Source organism: Homarus americanus, unplaced genomic scaffold (assembly GCF_018991925.1).
Source record: "Homarus americanus isolate GMGI-L3 unplaced genomic scaffold, GMGI_Hamer_2.0 scaffold25483, whole genome shotgun sequence".
NCBI classification, from domain to species: domain Eukaryota; kingdom Metazoa; phylum Arthropoda; class Malacostraca; order Decapoda; family Nephropidae; genus Homarus; species Homarus americanus.
Window position 1 is genome coordinate 118,610 of NW_024726235.1, and position 23,047 is coordinate 141,656.

The 23,047-nt window shown below is 47.7% G+C and overlaps 1 protein-coding gene across 5 annotated transcripts in view; it reads right to left on the reverse strand.

Annotated features, from left to right (window-relative positions):
- Window positions 1-23,047, reverse strand: part of LOC121865384 (homer protein homolog 2-like) — a 141,182-nt gene that overhangs the window by 30,935 nt on the left and 87,200 nt on the right. For all 5 annotated transcript variants that reach the window (XM_042364716.1, XM_042364719.1, XM_042364717.1 and 2 more), the window contains exons 3-4: window positions 2,576-2,732; window positions 1,047-1,178 (exon numbers count right to left, since the gene is read on the reverse strand). In XM_042364716.1, coding sequence (XP_042220650.1) covers window positions 1,047-1,178; window positions 2,576-2,732 — 289 coding nt within the window. The remainder of the gene's footprint in view (window positions 1-1,046; window positions 1,179-2,575; window positions 2,733-23,047) is intronic.

Consider the following 23,047-nt stretch of genomic DNA (forward strand, 5'->3'; position numbering starts at 1 on the left):
TGAATGAAAAGTATAAATATACCAAGATACAAAACTGTATCCAATTTATGAGTTTGTTGTCAAAATAAGTAAAAAAAAAAAAAAAATGTGGTAAAAATAAGATTGATGAAAAACTTTCAAAAGATTGGTGACCAGAACATACAAGTCCAGGTATTAAGAAAAGTACCGGTACTCTTGATGATATGTGGCACACAAGAAGCACAAGAAAAATAAATGTATCAAATAATAAAACTACATGAAAAAGAGCATCACTGCATAATATTCTGCCACACACACTCTATGATGGCGTAGTGCATCCCATTGTGAACCTAGAGAAAAAAGAAGTTAGAGGGGAAGAACTCTTAACACAGTTAATTGTACCAGCCTGAAACTCAACTTTGAACTTAATCTTAAGTAGACATGCAGGCAAACCAAATATGTTTTGATTTGGTCCATGTACACTGTACAGTATTCAGAAAATAATGTACAGTCTTGTATTGCAGAAACCACCAAGCAGCTTAAAAATAAGATGTTAAAGGAGCATAACTGACAATGTTGCTCATACAAACATAAATATCAATCCTGAGAAAGACAATATGATATATATTTGTTTCAATGATGATTTGAAATAGTATTCAACATACTATTTTACATCCATTTCCAGCTCTCACATCAGGTTCTCATTTCTCACATCTCCCCATATTATTCTTGGCCTACCCCTAGATCTCCTCCCCTCCTGTCAAACTTAGGCATCTCTTGACCCAGTTGGTCTCCATCATTCTCTCAACATGCCTGAACCATCTCAGCTTAACTCTATGAAAAACTTTGTCAATATTCTCAATACCCAGCCACCCTATCTTTTGATGTAACTTTACACATCAATCTAACCTATCTCATTTTATCTTACTCAAACCTATGTACCTTATGTCATCTTCTTTCACTGCCCTACAACATCAGACTTCTCAAGCCAGTTGCATACATCTTAACTTTCACATGTAGAGAAGGTCCTATCACTGTCTTACCACAAAGCATCATGTAAAATTAGGTGATACAAATCTCAAACTAACCTTATTGAGTTCTGCTTCAGTAGAAAACCCGAGGCCATAAACTGTGTTGGCTCGCATGTCTGACCACTGGCCAAACTTTTGTGACGTCTTTGTGAACATCATATTGGGGGTTATCGTGCTGTTGATGACTGCCTGTGGGGGGAGTGTAAAGGTGATTATTTACAGTATATTCTCAGTCTTGCTCTCTCTCTGTTTACATATATTCAAAACATATTTTCCCAAGCTGGAGGCAAGAAAAACATAAGGAATCCTTTTAACAAATCAGGTTTGTCCCATAACTCAGGAAATTCAACAATACCCTGAGCCCTCTTAAATGCACGCTTCATTTATCCACTACACCTCACCTACAACAGGATATTTAATAGATTTAATCTATTCATAAATTGAAGAATACTGTGTCGTTACAATCATTATTTGATGACATATGTCGTAGCTTTATTCAAATAACTACAATTTAGTAAGAATTTAAAAAAACATTTGCAATTTTGTTAACATGAAGAGAAACAGTATGAAGAGAAACAGTAGGGTAGACTCCCAGCACAGTTTTTGTTATTAGTAAGTGAGGGATGGTGAGTTGCTGTGGCTTAAAAAGTAAAGTACAGTACAGTAAGTTCCTCAACATCTTTCCAGCATTGTAGAATTTAATTGCTGCTTTTGTTGTAGATCTCAAAAATGCTGAGATGTGTCGAAGCCAAACCAGCCCCCGTCAAGTATGAACATCTTAACAAAGAATGGATCTGGGACTTGTAGTATTGAATGGTTCTCTCTGCTGTGAGTACATGGACTGAAATTTAGCAAAGAGTTAAAGGTAACCCAAAGTATATATAGGTAGACCCAATTTACTTGAGGGTTACATTCCTAAAAAACCCTCTCTTATAAAGATTGTTTTTTGTAAATCGATGCACATTTTCCCATAAACTCCCATTATAAAAGCTGAGATACATTCATTTAAAAAACCTCCTTCCCAAAAACATCTTAAATGCCACAGAATGCTACAAGACATTTTTTGGTGTACAAGGTTACCTCCTGATTTCCTACCATTCAAGTTGTACCTAAGCTTTGAGATTTTGAGACACAGCCAGGGACTTCCTTTTGACCTATCAATTAGTTTGCAAGACACTTCATTGTTTGTCATAGAAGATAATTCTGTTGTGAGTTTTGCTTTATAACATATCCGTATTAAGTGTGGATACCAGTGTCATAATTTTGGGTTACAGTAAGATCATTGCTGGTTTAACAGTGAAACCACTAGTTGGGTGAAAGGAGGTGGGTGTAAGTCAGAATTCAGGAGTCTGGAGGTGTGCCACCCAGAGCTAAGTTCTTCCTGCAGGTACTTCAAAAGTTGGAGCACATGCCCAAGTAGGGAAGTGAAAAAAAAAAAAAAAAAGCTTAACTCTTTTACAAAATAATATGAGCCCTTTATGATCAATACAAACATTCTTAGGTAAAAACTTATATTTACAGAACAGAATCCTGTACACAGTTCCAAGGAATATATGAAAAAACAAAAAATAAAAATCTATAAATACCTTTGTGCCCTCAACGGAAATGATGCGGTAGAGCTGCCGGGTGGAGTCATAAAAGAAGGAGACAGACACTGCAGAAGACGACGCCGGGATCCACGACCTCTTAGTCTTCGGGTCGATGTGGAACACGTGCGCCTTGCACGAGAATATGGGCTGCTCCCTGAGGGAAAAAATAAGGAATTAAGTTACAATTTAACAGAAATTATGTACTAAGTAACAATTACAATATCGTACTATCAACACTTTCACCTTTTCCCAAGATATTACAGTACTGTACAGTATAGTAAACAATTTCACCTTTCGGTGATCAGTTTTGAACCCAGACCACCATGCTTGGTACAGTAATCTGTACTCAAGTACTGTACCTGTACTCAGCAGTGTCATCTGCATATAATAGTGCCACATCAACCAGGTTCATATCTCCTTCTTTGTAAGAGAAAGAAGGAAAGAGTATATATATAAAAAGACCCCAAAAAATATATACAGTATATATGGTCCTCATAGTCAACACCTCAGGCAATAATTTAAAAGAAGTGGGAGACCTCTCACAACATAGAAGCCTAATTACCGAAAACATAAGTTCCAAGCGGGAGTGACCTCAGCCACAGCCACAAATCCAAAGGAGGAGCGTCGTAAGTACAAGAGGAAAAGGGGAAAGCTTGAGATGCAATAGGTGAAGCAATAAGAATGAAAACACACATCGGGGCTTGAGACAGGCAAGTGGAATGTAAGATAATGTAATGTACTTTACTGTAATGTACCAGCACTACAGGTGGGTAGTGTGGTTCATGAAGGAGGTTGAGAATGCTGTCGAGAAGGTTAATTGGAGACTTGGAATACATTATGTACCTCAAGTCTGAAGGAAGTATTTTACATGTGAGAACAAAACTTTTGTAAAAAGTTAGTTGAAAAAAGAATGATACAAATAAATATGAAACACACACACACACACACATTAATCACATCCTAAGTTAATGAGCTGTAAGACCCAGTGTCACGGAATAATCTGAGAAGGCAGGACAACTCGCCAAATGCACTGGCTTACCATTACCCTGGAACACGATCCGCAAATCAAATGATATCCAGGTTCCCAATTACTATCGAGTAGATAAAGGCAAATGACGTAAAGAAATTTGCTCATACTTTCACTCTGTCAGGGAATTTAACCTGGGTACACTTGCTTGCGATGCAAGCATGATGACCATTACACCATAGGCACACACATGCCGATGAACACATATTCACAAAAAACACACTCACAAAGGGTGAACCATAAAAATAAAGAGATAGAAGATTAGGGGAGGAGAAAAGAATATGCAGGTGTGTAAAAACTCAGAGGAGTGAGAAGAAGAGTAAAGCTGGCCAAACGTTGGAAGCTTGTAGGATGGAAGCACTGCAGGGGGAATATATCCGAGGGGAGGGGCAGCGAGGGGACTCGGCTAGTCGTGCACTGAACACTCAAAAAGAAGGGGCGGAGTAACAAGGGGGCGAAATAAACATGGGATCGAGTAATCAGAGAGTGCAGTGACCTGCAAGTGCCACAAGAGAAAACATATCGATGGTATCTGAGACTAGTTACATCCATCACCATAAACACTGTTGTTGCTTAATATGTGCCCTTTACATGTGGAAGAAAGGTTTGCCCCTCCCCCCCTCCCCACATACACACACAAACAGTCACTCACACGACAAATGACAACGAGGCTGCCAATTTGAATCACATTAGTTCAAATGTTTTTACAAATTTATAAATAAATATAAAATGTTACGAAGTGGCCACCTGGTGTCACATCACTCGAAAGGCAGCCACTTAAATGTTTCTGGAGAAATTGCTTCAATGTGGGACTCCAAACTGCTGCCAAATTTCATATACAGTACTATAAATCAGTAAACTCATACGTATATATATATATGAGAAGAATATTGACAGTAAATTTCTAAATATAAATAAATTGCATTAAATTAACAAAACTGTACTGGATAACATGAAAACTCTACAAAAATGATTGCAATAAACTCCAACTATGTCTAAACTGTGTCTTATATGGAAGAAATAACCACTGCCACATGTTGATACGTGGCAGGTCAATAAGCTATACTATACTGTACACTGGTAAGAATAAAGAAAAAAAAATTCTGCAATGAGTGTCTTCATCCATTCTCAAATGATAACACAAGAGTAAAATGCAGCATCCAATCCATGTACAGTACTTTATAATATCTCGCCAAACGCCAATACACTCGAGCGACAAACCCATTACTCCAACATCAGACGGCAGCAGTAGTTATGACGCACCTCACAGATACAATACAACATCACGAAAAATACAAGACACAACAGAAATACAATCGCCGGGCTTAAGACATTTGCATATTGGAAGAGTAGGAAACCTTTCAAGTGGCGACCAATCAGCAGCCCGCTCACCACCCTGCACTGGAAAATTTCCCACGCTCCTCACTCTTTGTTGACGGTAAGGTGTGACGCTATTGTGATGGTAGTGTGAGGGTAGTGTGAGGGTGTGTGGTGGTGGTGGTGTGAGGGTGTGTGGTGGTGGTGGTGGTGTGAGGGTGTGTGGTGGTGGTGGTGGTGTGAGGGTGTGTGGTGGTGGTGGTGTGAGGGTGTGTGGTAGTGGTGTGAGGGTGTGTGATGGTGATGGTGTGATGGTGTGGTGTGTGGTAGTGGTGTGGGGTGTGTGGTGGTGGTGGTGTGAGGGTGTGTGGTGGTGGTGGTGTGAGGGTGTGTGGTGGTGGTGGTGTGAGGTGTGTGGTGGTGGTGGTGTGTGAGGTTGTGTGGTGGTGGTGTGAGGTTGGATGCACTTTAGGTGTCAAGGGCATACTTCTGGGGAGGAGGATTAAGTGCTGGAAGGGACGAAGATGGCCACATTCTCTTCTCTTCCACCACCCTCACTCCTCTTCCACCACCCTCACTCCTCTTCCACCACCCTCACTCCTCTTCCACCACCCTCACTCCTCTTCCACCACCCTCACTCCTCTTCCACCACCCTCACTCCTCTTCCACCACCCTCTCTCTCTTCCACCACCCTCACTCCTCTTCCACCACCCCCTCACTCCTCTTCCACCACCCTCACTCCTCTTCCACCACCCTCACTCCTCTTCCACCACCCTCACTCTCTTCCCACCACCCTCAATCTTCTTCCACCACCCTCCTCCTCTTCCCACCACCCTCACTCCTCTTCCACCACCCTCACTTCCACCACCCTCACTCCTCTTTTCTTTTCCACTACACTCAAAATTCTCCCAAAAATATACGCCCCCCATCACTCTCTCACCACATTCAATACCTAGTAGCAATTCCCTCCCCATTTCCCAGCTAATTATACCACAATTTCCCTCATCTTAACCCCTCCTCTCCCCCCACTTTCCCTCATCTTAAATGCATCGTTCTCTATCTCACGACCATACCACTATCACTCACTCAAGTTACTACTCGGGGGCGGAGGGGGGTTCAATGGACATCTCGCCCACAACATTACCTCTCCTGCACCTACTTGATGACCCTCCTCTCCTCCGCCGCCCTTATCTTACTGCTGCCATTATCATTATCTAGCGCCTCCTCCCTCCTTCAGTCCTGCTCTCTCTCTCTCTCTCTCTCTCTCTCTCTCTCTCAGTGGTATCCAAGATGAAATCCCCAAGATGACGACTCAATAACTTAGGCCTGGACGTGGATAAGCACATCACCCCTGTACACAGTATATTTTCCCTTATGTTTACAGACTCTCACTGGGACTACAATGACTGAGGGTGACGCCAATACTGAACTAGCTTGCACCACTATCAGCAGGCCACCTCACACAAACCACTAAATGGACGGTTCCTTGCCTTCGCCCCCTCTTAACTCACCAACTCAGATGTCTTGAATGTGGCCATCAAACCAGAATGATAAAATGATTAACAGACATCTATGGTCGAAATGCAAATAGGAATGAAAGGTTTCCGATAGCTGACAGTCACCATACGTCACACCCCCGCTCACCGATCCACAGTGCAATAAACTTTCAGGTTCGAATTTGGGGAAAGTTGTGGAAACAGGAAGTATTCAAAACTTTACACAATGATCAGTTTGGTTATGACGAGAAGAAAAACATGACAGTCTATTATCGATGACAAGTGGACAGTGACACGTCGTGACTGGTGTGTTATGGAAGACGCACCGGACCATCACTAATGCCCAGACTGGAGCTCTCTCGGTCAAGTCTAGAATGACAACACACTGACAATACGACACTTGCTACACTCCCGCAAAGAATAAATAAATAAATACTGTAAATAAATAATGTAGAAGTGGAAATTACGAAGAATTAAGTAAGGTCACGGAGGAGGAACAATGTGTGTTTGATAAGTCGGGGAGGACAACAACGATGCCTCTTGGTAATACACAATTTAATAAGAGGTAGTTACCATGTACGTAGCGATGGACGAGGGAGAGAGAGGATGGTAATGGGTGGTGAGAGGGAGGCTGTAAGTAAAGACTGGGAGGTTAATGAGGCATCCAAGAGGGTGAGGGGCCACTGAGAGGGTGTCCCCGTCCAGTGTGGTGTAATGAGTGTTGCATCCCTGGCTCTAACAGCAACGATTGAATGCTGGCCAGTTGAAAGATGGAGGTTGATGTGTAAAGAGAAGCGACGTCCTGAGTGGAAAATAGGGATTTAAACGCAGATTGGTGTCATCAGGCTGAGAGTGTATGACAAGAAGGCATGGGGAGAGTTTTATGTGTGTATGTGTTTGTACATTACAAAGGATCTGGAGATGATTAGAATGAGGTGTGGCCGCCTGGTCCTGGGGGAGATGACCCTCACCATGCCTGTCAACTAGAACGGCTAGAAGATGGGCGCCTGATGAGACGCACTTGATAAAACTTTTGCAAAGGTTTTTGATATATTAGAGGGGCAATAAAAGCCAAATGAGGTAAGTTGGCCGGCAGCCAGTAGAGTTGGAGGTGATGGACGAGGGAGTGTGAGGCAGGGAGAGGGCACACACATTATACTGCCTTACTTCACACATAACACCACGTGCTCCGGGATCATGCTAGCCAACAGCGAGTCTTATATGACACATAACTTTACACACCACTCACGAAAGTGTGAGTAAAAGGACTTACTATCCAGGTGGTGCAAGCGCGCGTACACGCACCAAGTCCCTTCTGGCCGACAGCTCAAGGCGGAACGTTGTGTTACTGGATGAATCTTTACCTAGTGCATTAATGATGGTAAAACTGAGGTGATGTAAAAGTGCAAACTAAATATTAGGAACATTGTATTATTAATGTGTGTGTGCTGGGCCACTCATCACATCTGGCCTACCTCACCATGGCCTCCTCAATAAGAGGAGAGATATATAAGTTCTGGGGGACCTCCACACTCCGGATGCTCCCTCACCACCCCGGATACCTATACCAGTTCTGGGGGACCTCCACACTCCGGATGCTCCCTCACCACCCCGGACACCTCCACCACCACCACCACCCCAGCCACCTCCACCACCACCACCAACTCCACCATCGCCTCCAACATTCATTCCTCTGTCTCTCCAGCAATTGGTCCCAAACTTCCTACCTTCCATCTTTAACCTTGATTTAACTCCCTATCTCATCTACAACATCACTCCTCCTTCCTTCCTTCCCTCCCTCTCTCCCTGCCCCGTTCACTCTCTTCCTCCAGCGTTCCCAAGTCCTGCTCATAGATCTTGTACGCCCAATACGATCATCACGTGCTCAGGTAATTACTCTCGTACATCTCCGCCACCTGAGGCCATTCACCACAATTCCGGATCTCATTTCCACACAGCTGGCAGGCAGGCAGGCAGGCAGGCAGGTAGGTAGGTAGGTCGGTAGGTGCGCCCTGGAGGAAGCAGGAGACATAGTATTTGAGCTCTGTAGCAGGCCAGCAGTCTGTAGCAGGAGGGTAAAGACATCCCAGCAGTAATCTCAATAAGGTGAGTAACTCTTTTAATATATCCTGTTGAGGCTCCATCTCCACATCACTCTCCCTCTACTCCTCCACTTACCTGTTACTGTTCCTCCTCCTCACGTTATGAAGTAGCTTTTGTTGCTGCTTTTGCTTCTCTAGTGGTTACTGTTAATAGCGCTTATGATGCTGTTCCCGTTACTTTCAAGGGTGATGAGGGCTGCTGGTACCGCTGCTCTAAGTTCCTATTGCCACAGCAGCTTCGCTAACCGCCAGTCAGCTTCCAGACACACGACATAACAATACCACCAAACCCACACACCACAGTACACCTCCACTACCCACACTACACCTCCACCACCCACACACCACAGTACACCTCCACTACCCACACACCACACTACACCTCCACTACCCACACACACAGTACACCTCCTACCCACACACCACTACACCTCCCTCTACACTACCCACACACCACACTACACCTCCCACTACCCACACCACACTACACCTCCACTACCCACACACACCACACACACCTACACCACACCTACCCACACACCACACTACACCCCACACACACCTCCACTACCCCACACACACACTACACCCACTACCCACACACCACCACCTCCACTACCCACACCACACTACACCTCCACTACCCACACACCACACACTACACCCACTACACCTCCACTACCCACACACCACACTACACCTGCACTACCCACACACCACAGTACACCTCCACTACCAACACACCACAGTACACCTCCACTACCCACACACCACAGTACACCTCCACTACGCACACACCACACTACACCTCCACTACCCATACACCACACTACACCTCCACTACCCACACACCACAGTACAACCTAAAGAAATTCTAAGCCCCGAGAATGGATGGAGCTGAGATGAAGGTGACAAAAGAGGTGGCGAACGAGAAGCGTACTCCACCACGACTACTGATCAGGTCACCCCAGGATCAAGGAAGGCGCCTAGAGACTGGAAATTGGTCACCGTCACCTCGATATTCAAGGACATACAGTATATAGTTAACAGAAAACCATCAGTTCAACATCACACATCTGTATATGGATCACCTGAAGATGAGCCCCTCACATTATTTTACCTGAGGAATAACCAACCTAACACTAAACTAACATAACCAAATGTAAACTAACGTAAGGTAACCCCTCCAGGTAGCGTTAGGGTATTTAATAATACGGGGAAATAAGCCGGGGGATGATCCTTAAGCGATCCCTGCTAACAATGCAATACAACCTGGTTTCAAGGGAAAACTTTTGCGCGCGCACACACACACACACACACACACACACTCTACCCTGCTCTGCCCAACCTACACCACCGCCTTACTGCCCCCCCGCCCCCCACCACCACACACACACACGGTACATGATTTCCATCAGCTCTCTCACCTCACTTCCAGCACGCTTCCACACTCTCTCACCACTCACTTAACCCTCTCCCCCACTCTCCCACAGTAGCCCACGTCTCCTCCCATCTTAAGTGCCCTCATCCCACAATCCCCTCCCAAATTGCCTCCCTCTTCCTACCTTAAGTGCCTCCCTCCCTCCCGCACCTGGCACAAGGACAGCCTCAGACGCACACAGGTAATTAAAGAACAGTTTTGTAGAACAAGACAAATTTATTGTTCTGGTTATGACGTTGTGTGGTTTAATGAGGGGTCTCTCTCTCTCTCTCTCTCTCTCTCTCTCTATGGGTGGCAAGGTGGTGTGGTGTGGGTGGCGGAGAGTAGTGTGAGATGGTGTTGGTGTAGTGTGGTGTGGTGTAGCACACGTCATGGGTGGCGGTGGTGCTGTAATGGTGTTATACTGCTGTGGTGTTGATGTGGTGGAGCTACGACAGTGTGGAGGAGTTTTTAATGGCGTACGTGTAGCTGTGGCTGAGGCGATAGAAGGCATGGAATAAATAAGAGTTGCGGTAATAATGGCGCTGCAGGGCGAGTGGAATATGAGATGCTGTGGTGGAAGGTGTTGTGGTACATTACTGGAGATATTGTGGGGCTGGAGGTGTTTGTGGAGATATACTGTGGTGGAACATTACTGTGGTTGAGTGTTTGTGATGGATATTATGATCGAGGCGTTGGTGTAGTAGTGTGGTGGTGTAGTAGTGTGGAGGAGAGAAGGAGGCGTATTATCACGCATGGAGGACAGCAGTGAGGCATTGGGAGGGGTCACGACGCAGCGGCTGGCACACTGCACCTCTCTTCCTATTGGCTCATGGCGTTATCTCTCTCTCTCTCTCTCTCTCTCTCTCTCTCTCTCTCTCTCTCTCTCTCTCTCTCTCCATGGATCATACTGCTGAGGTAAGGGAGGCAGGAGGATCAGGCAGGGGAGAGAAGTGGACTCTTTTTAACACACACACACCTCTATCATTACCTCCCCACAACCATCACCGTCATCCCCTCCCTCACTACCTCCTCCGTCCCTCCTCTTCTCCTCCATCCCTCTCTCACTACCTCTCATCCTCCCCCTACCCTCCCTCATTCCTCAGGCCTCCAGCATTACCAGAGGCCCAGTAGCCCTCGGCCTCACGCCCAGGAGCTACACCCACCATCCAATGGACCGACAAATTGGTAGCGCCCCTCCGCCATGCAACTCCACGAGCTAAGGTTTGGACCTAGCGGAGGGAAGGGGTAGGGAAAGAGTGGGGAAAGAGGTGGGGAAAGAGGGTGGAAGAGGGGTAGGGGAGGAGAGGGGAGGGTGGAGAAGAACAATAAAGGCCAACACATGAGGACATTACCAGGTTACGGTTCATGGGGTGAGTGTGTGTGTGTGTGTGTGTGTGTGTGTGTGTGTGTGAAGAATACACCATCACCACCACCACAACACCCCTCACTCATCCATGCTAGTTCCTATCCGAGTGGAGGATAGGGTGGGGCTTTCTTCAGAGACTGTGTGGTGTGGTGTGGTGGTGGTGTGGTGTGGTGTGGTGTGTGGTGGTGTGAATGTCAGAGCTAGGTTATATACAGGGCATACGGACGGACACATGGGGAGCCAATCCAGCTTGGGTGAGCAACCAACCACACCACTACCCAGGGACCACTACCACTAACAGGGACCACTACCACTACCCGGGACCACTACCACTAACCAGGACCTCTACCAGTACCAGGGACCACTACCACTAACCAGGATACTACAGTACCCAGGGCCACTACACCACCCAGGGACCACTACCACTACCCAGGGACCACTACCACTAACCAGGGACCACTACAGGCAGGGACCACTACCCTAACAAGGGGACCTACCTAACCAGGGACCACTACCCAGGACCACTACTCACCCAGGGACCTACCACTAACCAGGGCCACTACCACCAGGAATACCATAACCAGGGACCACTACCAGTACCCAGGGACCACTACCACTAACCAGGGACCACTACCACTAACCAGGACCACTACCCAGGGACCACTACCACTACCCAGGGACCACTACCACTAACCAGGGACCACTACCACTACCCAGGGACACTACCACTAACCACGAGACCATCGATCATTCATATCACGGATAGTTAATACAAGTGAAGAATACATATAAAAGTATAAATTTGTGTTGTTGACTGCACACACACACACACACACACACACACACACACACACACATATTTCATCGTCTTGCGTGTAAGAGCTCTGCTGGCCACCACCAGTTTCTTCAGAAATGGACGGGTAAGGAGGAGGAATGGGGAGGGAAGGATTAATAAACAGTCAGAGGAAACGGTGTAAAAGACGACTAGGTTGTTGGGTGGAGGGGGTAGGGTGGGTTTGAAAGACTGTGGGGGAGAAGGGAGGGATTGGAGGAACCACGTGTATATATGGATGGTGTGGTGGGGTGGGGTGGGGTATGGTGGGGTGGGGTATGGTGGGGTGGGGTGGTGGGGTGGGGTGGGGTGGGGTGGGGGTGGGGTGGAAAAATAATACAACAGAAACCAAACAGATAAGAGGGCCACAAGCCTACATAAAACCACTTCTCTAGACGCTTTACAGGACTGACAGGCCCGCAGACATCACCAGCCTAGATGCGTCTGACAGTGGGAGTTACTGAAACAAAAGGTTATAATACTGACGCTGTGGATTCAGACGAGGCCAACAGCGTGAGTTATTATACACAAGTAAACCTGGTGCTGTGTCTGTCGGCAGGAGGCGAAGACAGCACTACATTCTTCTTTCCTCTGGGTGTGCTGTGGGGTTAGCAGGATCACCAGCACCAGCAGCACCAACATTCACCACACCAACACTCACCACCAGCAGCAGCACCAACGCTCACCACCAGCAGCAGCCGGCACCAAACACTCACTACCAGCAGCAGCACACCACCAGCAGGCACCAACACTCACCAGCAGCACCAACATTCACCACACCAACACTCACCACCAGCACCAACATTCACCACACAAACACTCACCATCAGCAGCACCAACACTCACCAGCAGCACCAACACTCACCAGCAGCACCAACATTCACCCAGCACTACCAGCAGCAGCACCAACACTCACCAGCAGCAGCAGCACCAACACTCACCACCAGCAGCAGCACCAACACTAACTACCACCACTCACCAACATCGACAAAGGAATACCGAGTCACTTCCCAACACACCAACTTACCTGTGCGAGAACAAGAGAAACTAGCGTTAATTAAATGTGGTACCTTGATATATGTACAGGTATATTATTACGCACCCCAGCCACAGTTACCTTCCGCTACGGTGTTAATCAAGGCTACCTGTGTTAACTTTGTCAGCCCTACTACACCCATAACACCATGACTTAAAGGGCACAGGTATAGGGGAAGGTGTATTAAGAAGCGGGGAGGTGGGTAAGGGAAGTTAAATACCCCCCCCCCCACACACACACACAAGGAAACACAACCCGTCTGGACCAACACGCTAACACGAGACACTTTTAATCCCTGTCTAAATCCTTCCTTAACACACGGGTTTAGCGTTGCAGTCTCGACGGCGACGGGGAGATTCGCTACCACCATCAACCATCACTGCCCCCCCACCACCACGACAGCTACTACTACCACCATCTTCAACAACCGCCACCAACCACAATCACAACTACCACTACTATAATCCACCACCACAAAAGCTACTACTACTACTACCACCATCAACTCGCAGCAGCATCACAACAATAACTAGCAGCACCATCACAACGAGGCCCGGGGGGGGGTTATGAGCTCGACCCTGCACATTCATGGCGCACTGCTAACACCTCTCTTTATTAACCTGTCCCTTTATACCTCTCGGTGACCCAGGTGTGTGTGTGTGTGTGTGTGTGTGTGTGTGTGTGTGTACCTTCCGTCGTGAAGCACCACCCTGATGTGACAATTCCACATATTCTGCCTTCACTGGTCCCAATATCAACCCTAAACGCTGGAAAAGGAAACCAGGTAATCCCAGGTAGCATGTTAAGGATGCTCTACGATGTGAACTTTTTGCCCTAATCCCGTAACTAAACCTGGGAGGGACAGAAGTAAGGAGGGATAGACAGGTGCGAATCAATATGCCCCCTTTCATGTGCAGTGACACAAAAATAAAAAGATCAAAGGTTTCCTGTGAACAAAAGTGAAACCTGGTGAAACGTCGTCAAAGCAAAAGGGGGGGATCAACACAAACACCGGCAGGAGGGATATTGCCGGTTGAAACACCCAAACAACCCGCAGGTACACCAAAAACCCTCACAGACATGATGGTCTCAACCAGCAGTCAACCACAGGGCAGCATCAGGAGCAGCAGAGCCACAAGTAGTTAACCAGTGGAAGAAACACCATGAGCTAGAGACGTAGGAGGACTATAGTGTGAACACCACAGGCAGAAGCCACAACTGAGGGTCAGGGACAACAGCAAGAGTGTGGTAAGCAGAAGTTATAACTGAGGAAGAACCTGCTGTAGACACGACCAACAACCATAGCATTTACAGCTGTACAGCAGCAGTAGGTCGCAAGCGCAAGAACAGCAGAAGGGTAACAGAAGCTCCGGGAGGAGGCTGGAGGCTGCATATCGACCCAGGTCCTGAGGGCGGCTCCAACACGTCGCCTGGAGGAGCTGCCCAGCCTACCATACCTGCAGTGTCTCCACCACACCCTACACCTGCCCAGCCTACCAGTCTCCACCACACCCTACACCTGCCCAGCCTACCACACCTGCAGTGTCTCCACCACACACTACACCTGCCCAGACTACCATACCTGCAGTCTCCACCATACCCTACACCTGCCCAGCCTACCATACCTGCAGTGTCTCCACCACACACTACACCTGCCCAGCCTACCATACCTGCAGTGTCTCCACCCACACACTACACCTGCCCAGACTACCATACCTGCAGTCTCCACCATACCCTACACCTGCCCAGCCTACCATACCTGCAGTGTCTCCACCACACACTACACCTGCCCAGCCTACCATACCTGCAGTGTCTCCACCACACACTACACCTGCCCAGCCTACCATACCTGCAGTGTCTCCACCACACCCTACACCTGCCCAGCCTACCATGCCTGCAGTGTCTCACCACCTCACCTGCCCAGCCTACCATATGCAGTGTCTCCACCACACACACCACCTGCCCAGACTACCCACATACCCAGTGCCACCCCTACACCTGCCCAGACTACCATACTGCAGTGTCTCCACCACACACACCATGCCCAGACTACCACACCTGCAGTCTCCCACCACACCCTACACCTGCCCAGCCACAGTCTCCACCACACCACCTGCCCAGCCTACCACACAGTGTCTCACCCTACACCTGCCCAGACTGTCTGCAGTCTCCACCACCTGTACCTGCAGTGTCTCCACCCACACACACCTGCCCAGCCTACCCACACCTGCAGTGTCTCCCCACTACCCAGACTACCATGCAGTCTCCACCATGCCCAGCCTACCACCTGCAGTGTCTCACCCACCTACCACCTGCCCAGCCTCCCGCCTGCAGTGTCTCACCACACCTGCCCAGCCCTCACCATACCTGCAGTGTCTCACACCCCCTACCTGCCCAGCCTACCATGCCCGTGTCTCACCACCTGCTGACTACCACCTGCAGTGTCTCACCACACACCTCATGACCTACCATACCTGCAGTGTCTCACCACACCCCTCACCTGCCCAGTACCATACCTGCAGTGTCTCACACACACCCACACCTGCCCAGCCCTACCATACCTGCAGTGTCTCCACCACCTCTGCCCAGCCACCATACCTGCAGTGTCTCCACCACACTACCTGCCCAGCCATACCTGCAGTGTCTCCACCACTACTGCCCAGCCACCATACCTGCAGTGTCTCCACCCTACCTGCCCAGCCTACCATACCTGCAGTGTCTCACACACTACACCTGCTCAGCCAGCTCACAACATCGTTACTGACCTCACTAGTGTGTGGTTACGTCACCTACAGAGACCCATCTAAACAAGACAACGGCTCAATCTATTAGCTTCCTCACCCCATGCAGGAACACACTGAGTGAGGAGAAAACCTGACGACTCTCATGTGGCAAATGATCCTCCATAATGTCATCTTGTAAAATGTAATATGTTCTCCTCTCCTTTCCTTACTTCTCCTCACTCTCCCCTTCCTTACCTACATTGCCCTCCCTCCTTCCCAGCTTACCTCTCCTCCCATCCACTCTATCAGTTTACAAGTCCATCATGCTCAGCGGCACCGTCCTCGTCAACCAATTCATCATCTCCCCAACACTCCACCCCTATCACTGGCGTCTCCCCCACCCCCGCCTCCTCTTCTCCTCATCCTCCCTTCTCCCCTCTCAATCCCAGTATTACATACCCCCATCACCCCAACTCTTGCCTTCCCTCCCCCACCACAATATATCACCTCTTAATTATCCCCACTTCACCTACCTACCTCCCCATCACATTCCCCACTCTATTGCTCACCTTACCCCTACATATCATCCTCCCCTCCTCCTCCCCACCGATACACACATTAAAGCTGGTAAAACCTATCAGGCCCTGCACCCGTCACCCACCCCGGCAGGTGAGTCCTTCTCCATCACTTTTAACGACGTCATCATGAGGGTAAGGTGTGGGGGCATCAGTACAGTTAACGCCTGGAGACACTGTGGGAGGTTGAGGTGTGCAGTGGGGGAGAATATGGTGGGGAAAAATTTAGGGTGACGGGGTCAGGAATCTCTGGGCAAATGAGCTGTAAGGTGAGGTAGATGGACTATATGGAGAGGAAGCAAAGAGGGAGGGAGGAGGAAAGGAATGAAAGGAAGAGAGGAGGATCGCCTCTTCGGGATGAAGTTGTAGCACAGAGGATCAAGGCGTGAGAGGCAGCAGATGGAGAAACATTACACGTGAGGCATGACGAGGAAGGTGGTGTGCTGCAGTGCAGGAGGCCTGGCGATAACCTGTACACCTTATCACCCACGGTAACCTGGAGGAGGACAGCACATCACCACCAGGACAACACACGGTCACCTGGAGGACGACACACAACACCAGGACAGCACACGGTCACCTGGAGGAGGACAACACCATCACCACCGGACGGTCACCTGGAGACAACACCCATCACCACCAGGACAACACCCACGGTCACCTGGAGACGACACCCTCCCCATATCTAATTGGCAGTACTGTCGATCAAACAACTCGGTATAGGGGCGGGGGACAACAGCACCTGACGGAGTGATAATGTCATACTTAAGACCAAAGGCACATACGGGTGGCACTGAACGAGTGCCATGCCACTAGTATTATGTGTCGGGATATAGGCAAAGACTATACAGCATACGGGAGATGAAGAGAACATGGCCGTGCTTGATGCACAAATAGTTAAGTTTGTCGGAAATCCGCTAGTTGGTTCTGCCAGGTTTATCATCTGACAGACACCATTTTACACAATGTTCGGCAGACTCAACACACCCACACTACTGTTATTCGTCCAAATATGTGGTTGAACAAGATAACAATTGACATATGTATCTAGCAACAATATGCATCTGATAATACCTGGCCTGTAAAAAGGTAGTCAAACTGTGATTATTTTATACTGTACTCAGAGCCAGCCACTTTCTATCTTCACCATTAAACGTATTCCTGGATGCAGGACGTACAAATGGCGTCCGTTACTGATCATGACAGATATAGGTAGACAGTACTAAGAGGTTTATGGTGTAAGAGTACTACTTATTAATTAGAGTAGGGAAATTGTTGGCACTGTGGGCGGGAACAGTGCTACGCTGGCACACTGAAGATACCAGAGTGTGAAGAGGATAATCTTGAGAAGAGAGGCGTCGTAATACACACCAACACCTAAAGTTTTAATTAAATAACTTGAAGGTTCGACTATAGAAATGGCCTGGCATAGTGACTGTGGGGGTGTTGGTGTGGTGAGAGGAGGATGCTGACCACTACTACGGAAGGAGTTGGCTGGTGGTGGGTGAAATATACAGTACTGGAATTTAAAGTTTATCTAGCGAATTTGATATAATATATACAAAATAATACTATCGACCTGACCGAGTCTTTTTGAGAGTTAAGGTCCACAGAAAAGTTCACCTGATAAAACACAATCATGGGTTAACACTGACGACATAACCAGTCGTACATGGTCAGTACTATCATGCTTACATCCATAACCAATTACAAAATCAAATAGTGAGATAAATATTTGTTTTTAACAGCACACAAGTTGTATACCGTAAACGGCACAAAAATTTATATACACACCATCGTGGTTGTTCAAGACCTTAATATTCAGATAACAGGAACGCATTTCTGAATAACCTACGGAGAGGGGAGGAGTGAGGTGTGGGGAAGGAGGAGGGAGGGGGTGGGGGTCATTACCATGCATACTGTTTTGAAGCTGGTGTCCAGTGTACAAAGACGTTTATAGTGTGTGTGTGTGTCTCTTGTGCAAGAGTCAATGCCCAGTCAACTATGTAACCTAACTCAACAACACAAAACAAAAAATGTATGTTAGGGATGATAATGTAACTTCAAAACAGCCACGATTTTTTGTTATGTTTGTTCAGGGGTTTCATAATCAGTAAGCAGGGAGATTGTTTAGGACACAGATGCACTCTAAAGGCATGAGGGTACGGTACAGAACACACACACACACAGAACACACACACACACCGGGCTACATCACAAAGGCTGGGACTGATGATGAAAGTAGAGTGAAAGTAAATGAGGTCAAAATCACCTACCTTGATCTTTATTGATCTCTTCCTCCTCCTCTTTACCTCATCTTATGCCATTATTCTCTAACATTGGAGCAGAAAAGACAGAAGGGCAGGAGAGTACGAGGGGAAATGAACAAGAGACAGAGAGTGAGAGGGTGAGGCGAGGGAGAGAGTGGATGATGGGCAGTGTTTGTGTGAGGCGGTGGCGGAGTTACTTAATAACCAATATTGAGGTGGAGCAATAGCGGCTGAGTGCTGCTGATGACACACCATCACTATTATTACTATTACAGACGCTCATCATCCTCACTACCACGGATGGAACAGAGGGAGGAACCATTCTGGACTGTCTGCCCACCACTAAGAGGGAGGGAGGGATCATCGGCTATCCCAAAGGGCCACCTTACCAAGCCGAGCTAACTAACCCACCTGGCTCATCAGCTATCTGTAAGAAGATGAGAAGGGACGAATACCTGCCTACTCCTCCCAACTCCCGAAGGAGGGACGCTCAAGGTAAAAGGGGTGGAGTAGCGTCCAGGGTGTGGGTGTCTGACACACAACTACATTATCATGTTTCTGGAGGAGCTACTAAGGCAAGTAAAGTTGAGAGTTGGTAAAGTCAAACTTTTTTGAGGTAGCGGTGTGTGTTGCCCAACAAGTTAGCCACACTGCTCACTGGACAGCCAGGGCCATACAGTTATACCATGGACTATATTGTCAGCCAGTGCCGGACAGTTGCACAGGCGTGTGTGGCACCAGGTGACTAAAGAAAGTAAGGAAGAAAGAAAAAGAAAGAAAGAAAAAATATATGGCAGAGAGAAATGAGCAGGCGCACACACACACACACACACACACACACACGCTGTGACGGGACACTAACAAACCAGAGTTGCTTCTGGTCATACAAACTTGGGCCAGAAATTACACCAATTACGAGAAACGTGGCAGTTGCGACACCAGCCTCTGTACCCGCCTGTTACTGTAACTTGTTCTGTAATACAAGACTTACATCAACACCCACACTACAGAACCCACCCCACCCACACACACTACACACACCCCAACACCCACCATCCTAAAGACACCTAACACCACACCTACACCCAACACACATTTTTTGCCCTTTTCTCCACTACACCCCCACTAATTTCACCAGATAAAAGTAACTCTTGCAATGGCCAAAATTTGGGATATTCAGGACCTAACAAGAGTCTTGGAGCTCAAGGATAGACCTTGGACGATCATGTTGGTAACAACTTTTCCTGTGGTGATTCTGCTGGCCGAGGATTTGTATTATTATTATTATTATTATTATTATTATTATCGATGTGTTTCCTGATGAACGACTCCGGGATGCATGGAGGCGCAGAGATAAGTTAAATGTAAATCTGAGGGCGGTGTTGTGTAAAGAGAACGACAATATAAAACAGATGTTGGGCAATATGAACAAGAGTCTGCAGTTGCTCTTGATATTGGCCACCCTACTGTGCAGTGCTATACATCACTGGGAGAAGGGCTGACAGTGAAAGTTCAGTATTTTACTGGATTATTTAATTTATTATTGCTTTAGTATTATTGTTATCAGGGCGTGTGAGGCGACAGAATAGAAGTGCCTCCACTACCGGAGATCACGATGAAGGTCAATCTTCGTAGGGTTGCTACGGCTCCGTGACGTAACTTCGTATGTGTCGCCGTCTTCCTGTCTACAACAATTTATCTGCTGCTGTCAAATTTACACGCTCAGGTCGCTAAATTTGTACTATTATATATATATACTATATATATATATATATATATATATATATATATATATATATATATATATATATACAATTGTAAATATACCTACGGACTCCGCGTCCACCAATACCTGCGAGTGCATATAGTGGTGCAATTGCAGTGACGAGTCAATTATTTTGGTGGGTCAGGTGGTGTGGAGGTCAGAGTGTAGCAGGGTCAAGTTATTGGACCGTGTGAGTGCAGAAAAAGGAATTATGCCTGGAGTTCCTTCTCTGTTTCTCCCTGCACCCACCCTCTCCTCTCTCGTCATCCTCTTCCTGCATTTCCTCTCAATCGTCTCTCCCTCACCCTCTATCCCATCAGAGCCTTTCATGCCATGACTTCCCCAGGCAGTACTTTCTCTCTCTCAGACACTTAGACCCATCTACTACCCTTTCTCCTCCTTTGCCTTACCCACGAGGTCTGCCCATTCTCTGCCTTCGTCACCAGACACATCTCTACTTCCTCCTTCTCCAGGCCACCCATTCTGACCCCCTCAGACACTCCCTCTGCCTACTCATCAGGGAGAACTTACTTCTGGCCTCAAGACAGCCTCGTCAGTCGCCTCCATGGCAGGTCTCAGCGGCAGTGTGTCCGGCTGAGTATGTCACGGCCTAAAGTTGCGTCCCCTACTTCTGCATTCCAGACAGTCTCATAAGCAATTCCTCCTGGGTGCCGGCTGACTCTCTCCACGGGCTCCCTTAAGGGTGTAGAAGTCATAGTCCACAAGGCATGAAAGAACGCGGTGAAATATAAGCCACGAAATAGAGGCAGCGGTAATCGCTTGGTGTCACAAGAAGCTTTATCGCGCTACATTAGCAACGTGTGCTTTATTGGTTTGGTACAGGAAAACAAAAATCTTAGATACAGAACACACTAAGTGACAATACACAGACAGACAGACAGACACAGACAGACGGTATGTATGTAGCGTCTAGCCACCAGTCCTCCTCATTTCACTCTTCCACCTGGTTGTCTCATTTAGTTGTTGATGCTGTCTACGGCTCTCTCTCTCTCTCTCTCTCTCTCTCTCTCTCTCTCTCCTCAGCCTTTCTAAATCATTCGGGAAAAGTGACAATTTATTTCCTCTCTTTCTTTAGGTAGTGTGTGGTGTTAAGTGGGTCTGGAAATAAAAATGTCTAAATCTTACTCACCAAACATAGCAGTCGAGAGTAAATAAGTTGATTTTTTGTCTTTTAATATTTTTCTAGCGAGGGTTTTAAGTGTTCTCTTTCTTTATGTTGGTATTATTTGTGTGTCTGTGGTAGGTGTGGTGGCAGTGATGGTAGATATTAGTAGTGATGGTGGTTTGTGTGGCTCGGTCAGTCCTTCCCAAGTTCTAAAGGCGAAGCAGGAAAGTGACCTGGTGACGTCGCCGTAGAATTTGCAACACCGACAAATATTTTTTTTAGCCTCCAGTATATATAAAAAAAAGCTACCTAACCAACATTTCAGCCAAGATGAAGTACCCTAACATTGCTACCTTGGAGGTTACTAGGCTAGGTTGGGTTAGGGTGATGAGATTAATATCCAGGTGAAATTTACTGGGTTGTCACTAATCAGGTAATCCTTTTTCTTTTCGTTGCACACACACACACACATAAAAAACATGAAGAGCTTGAACCAGAACGTGTATCATACAAAGGCGGGACAGTGAGGATATTAGCACCCCCGACCTCCTCCCACAGCCCCTCCACCACCAGGCCCGTGCCTTCCCATCAAGCCTTTTAACTCTAACTCCATGCTTTCCTCTGACACCTTCTCTTCCTTCTTCTCTCTATCCCCCACTTCCCTCCTTCAGGTATCAGACTGCTGCGTCGGAAGATCTTGTTACATTAGACAGGTATGAACAGGTCGCAATAAATAAAGGTTTAAAGTAGCTCTCGTGTGTGTGTGTGTGTGTGTGTGTGTGTGTGTGTGTGTGTGTGTGTGTGTGTGTGTGCGTGCGTGTTGCCATGTGTGTGCGTGTGCGTGCGCGTGTGTGTGTGCGCGTGTGTGTGTGCGTGTGTGTGTGTGTGTGTGTGTGGTCAGGTGCGTGTGTGTGTGGTGTGTGTGTGTGTGTATGTCGGCGTTTCTCATCTGGTTCGTTTGTTTTCCTTAGTGTCACCCACCTAATTCCTCACTCTCTCTCAGCTTCAGGTCACCCCATTACCCCCCCTCTCCCCTCACCTGTCTCCTCCCTCCCTCCCCTCTCTTGCCTCTCCTCCTCCTCACTTGCCTCTCCTCCCTCCTCCCCTCCTTGCCTCTCCCCTCCCTCCCTCCTCCCTCCCCTCTTGCCTCTCCTCCCCTCCCTCCCTCCCCTCTCTTTCTTCTCCCTCCCTCCCCTCACTGCCTCTCCTCCCTCCCTCCCCTCACTTGCCTCTCCCTCCCCTCCCTCCCCTCACCCCTCTCCCTCCCTCCCCTCCCCTCCCTCCCCTCCCTTGCCTCTCTCCCTCCTCCCTCCCCTCTTCCCTCCTTCCTCCCTCTCCCTCCCCTCCCTTCTCCCTCCCTCCCTCCCCTCCCCTCCCCTCCCCTCCTTGCCTCTCCCTCCTCCCCAGAAAC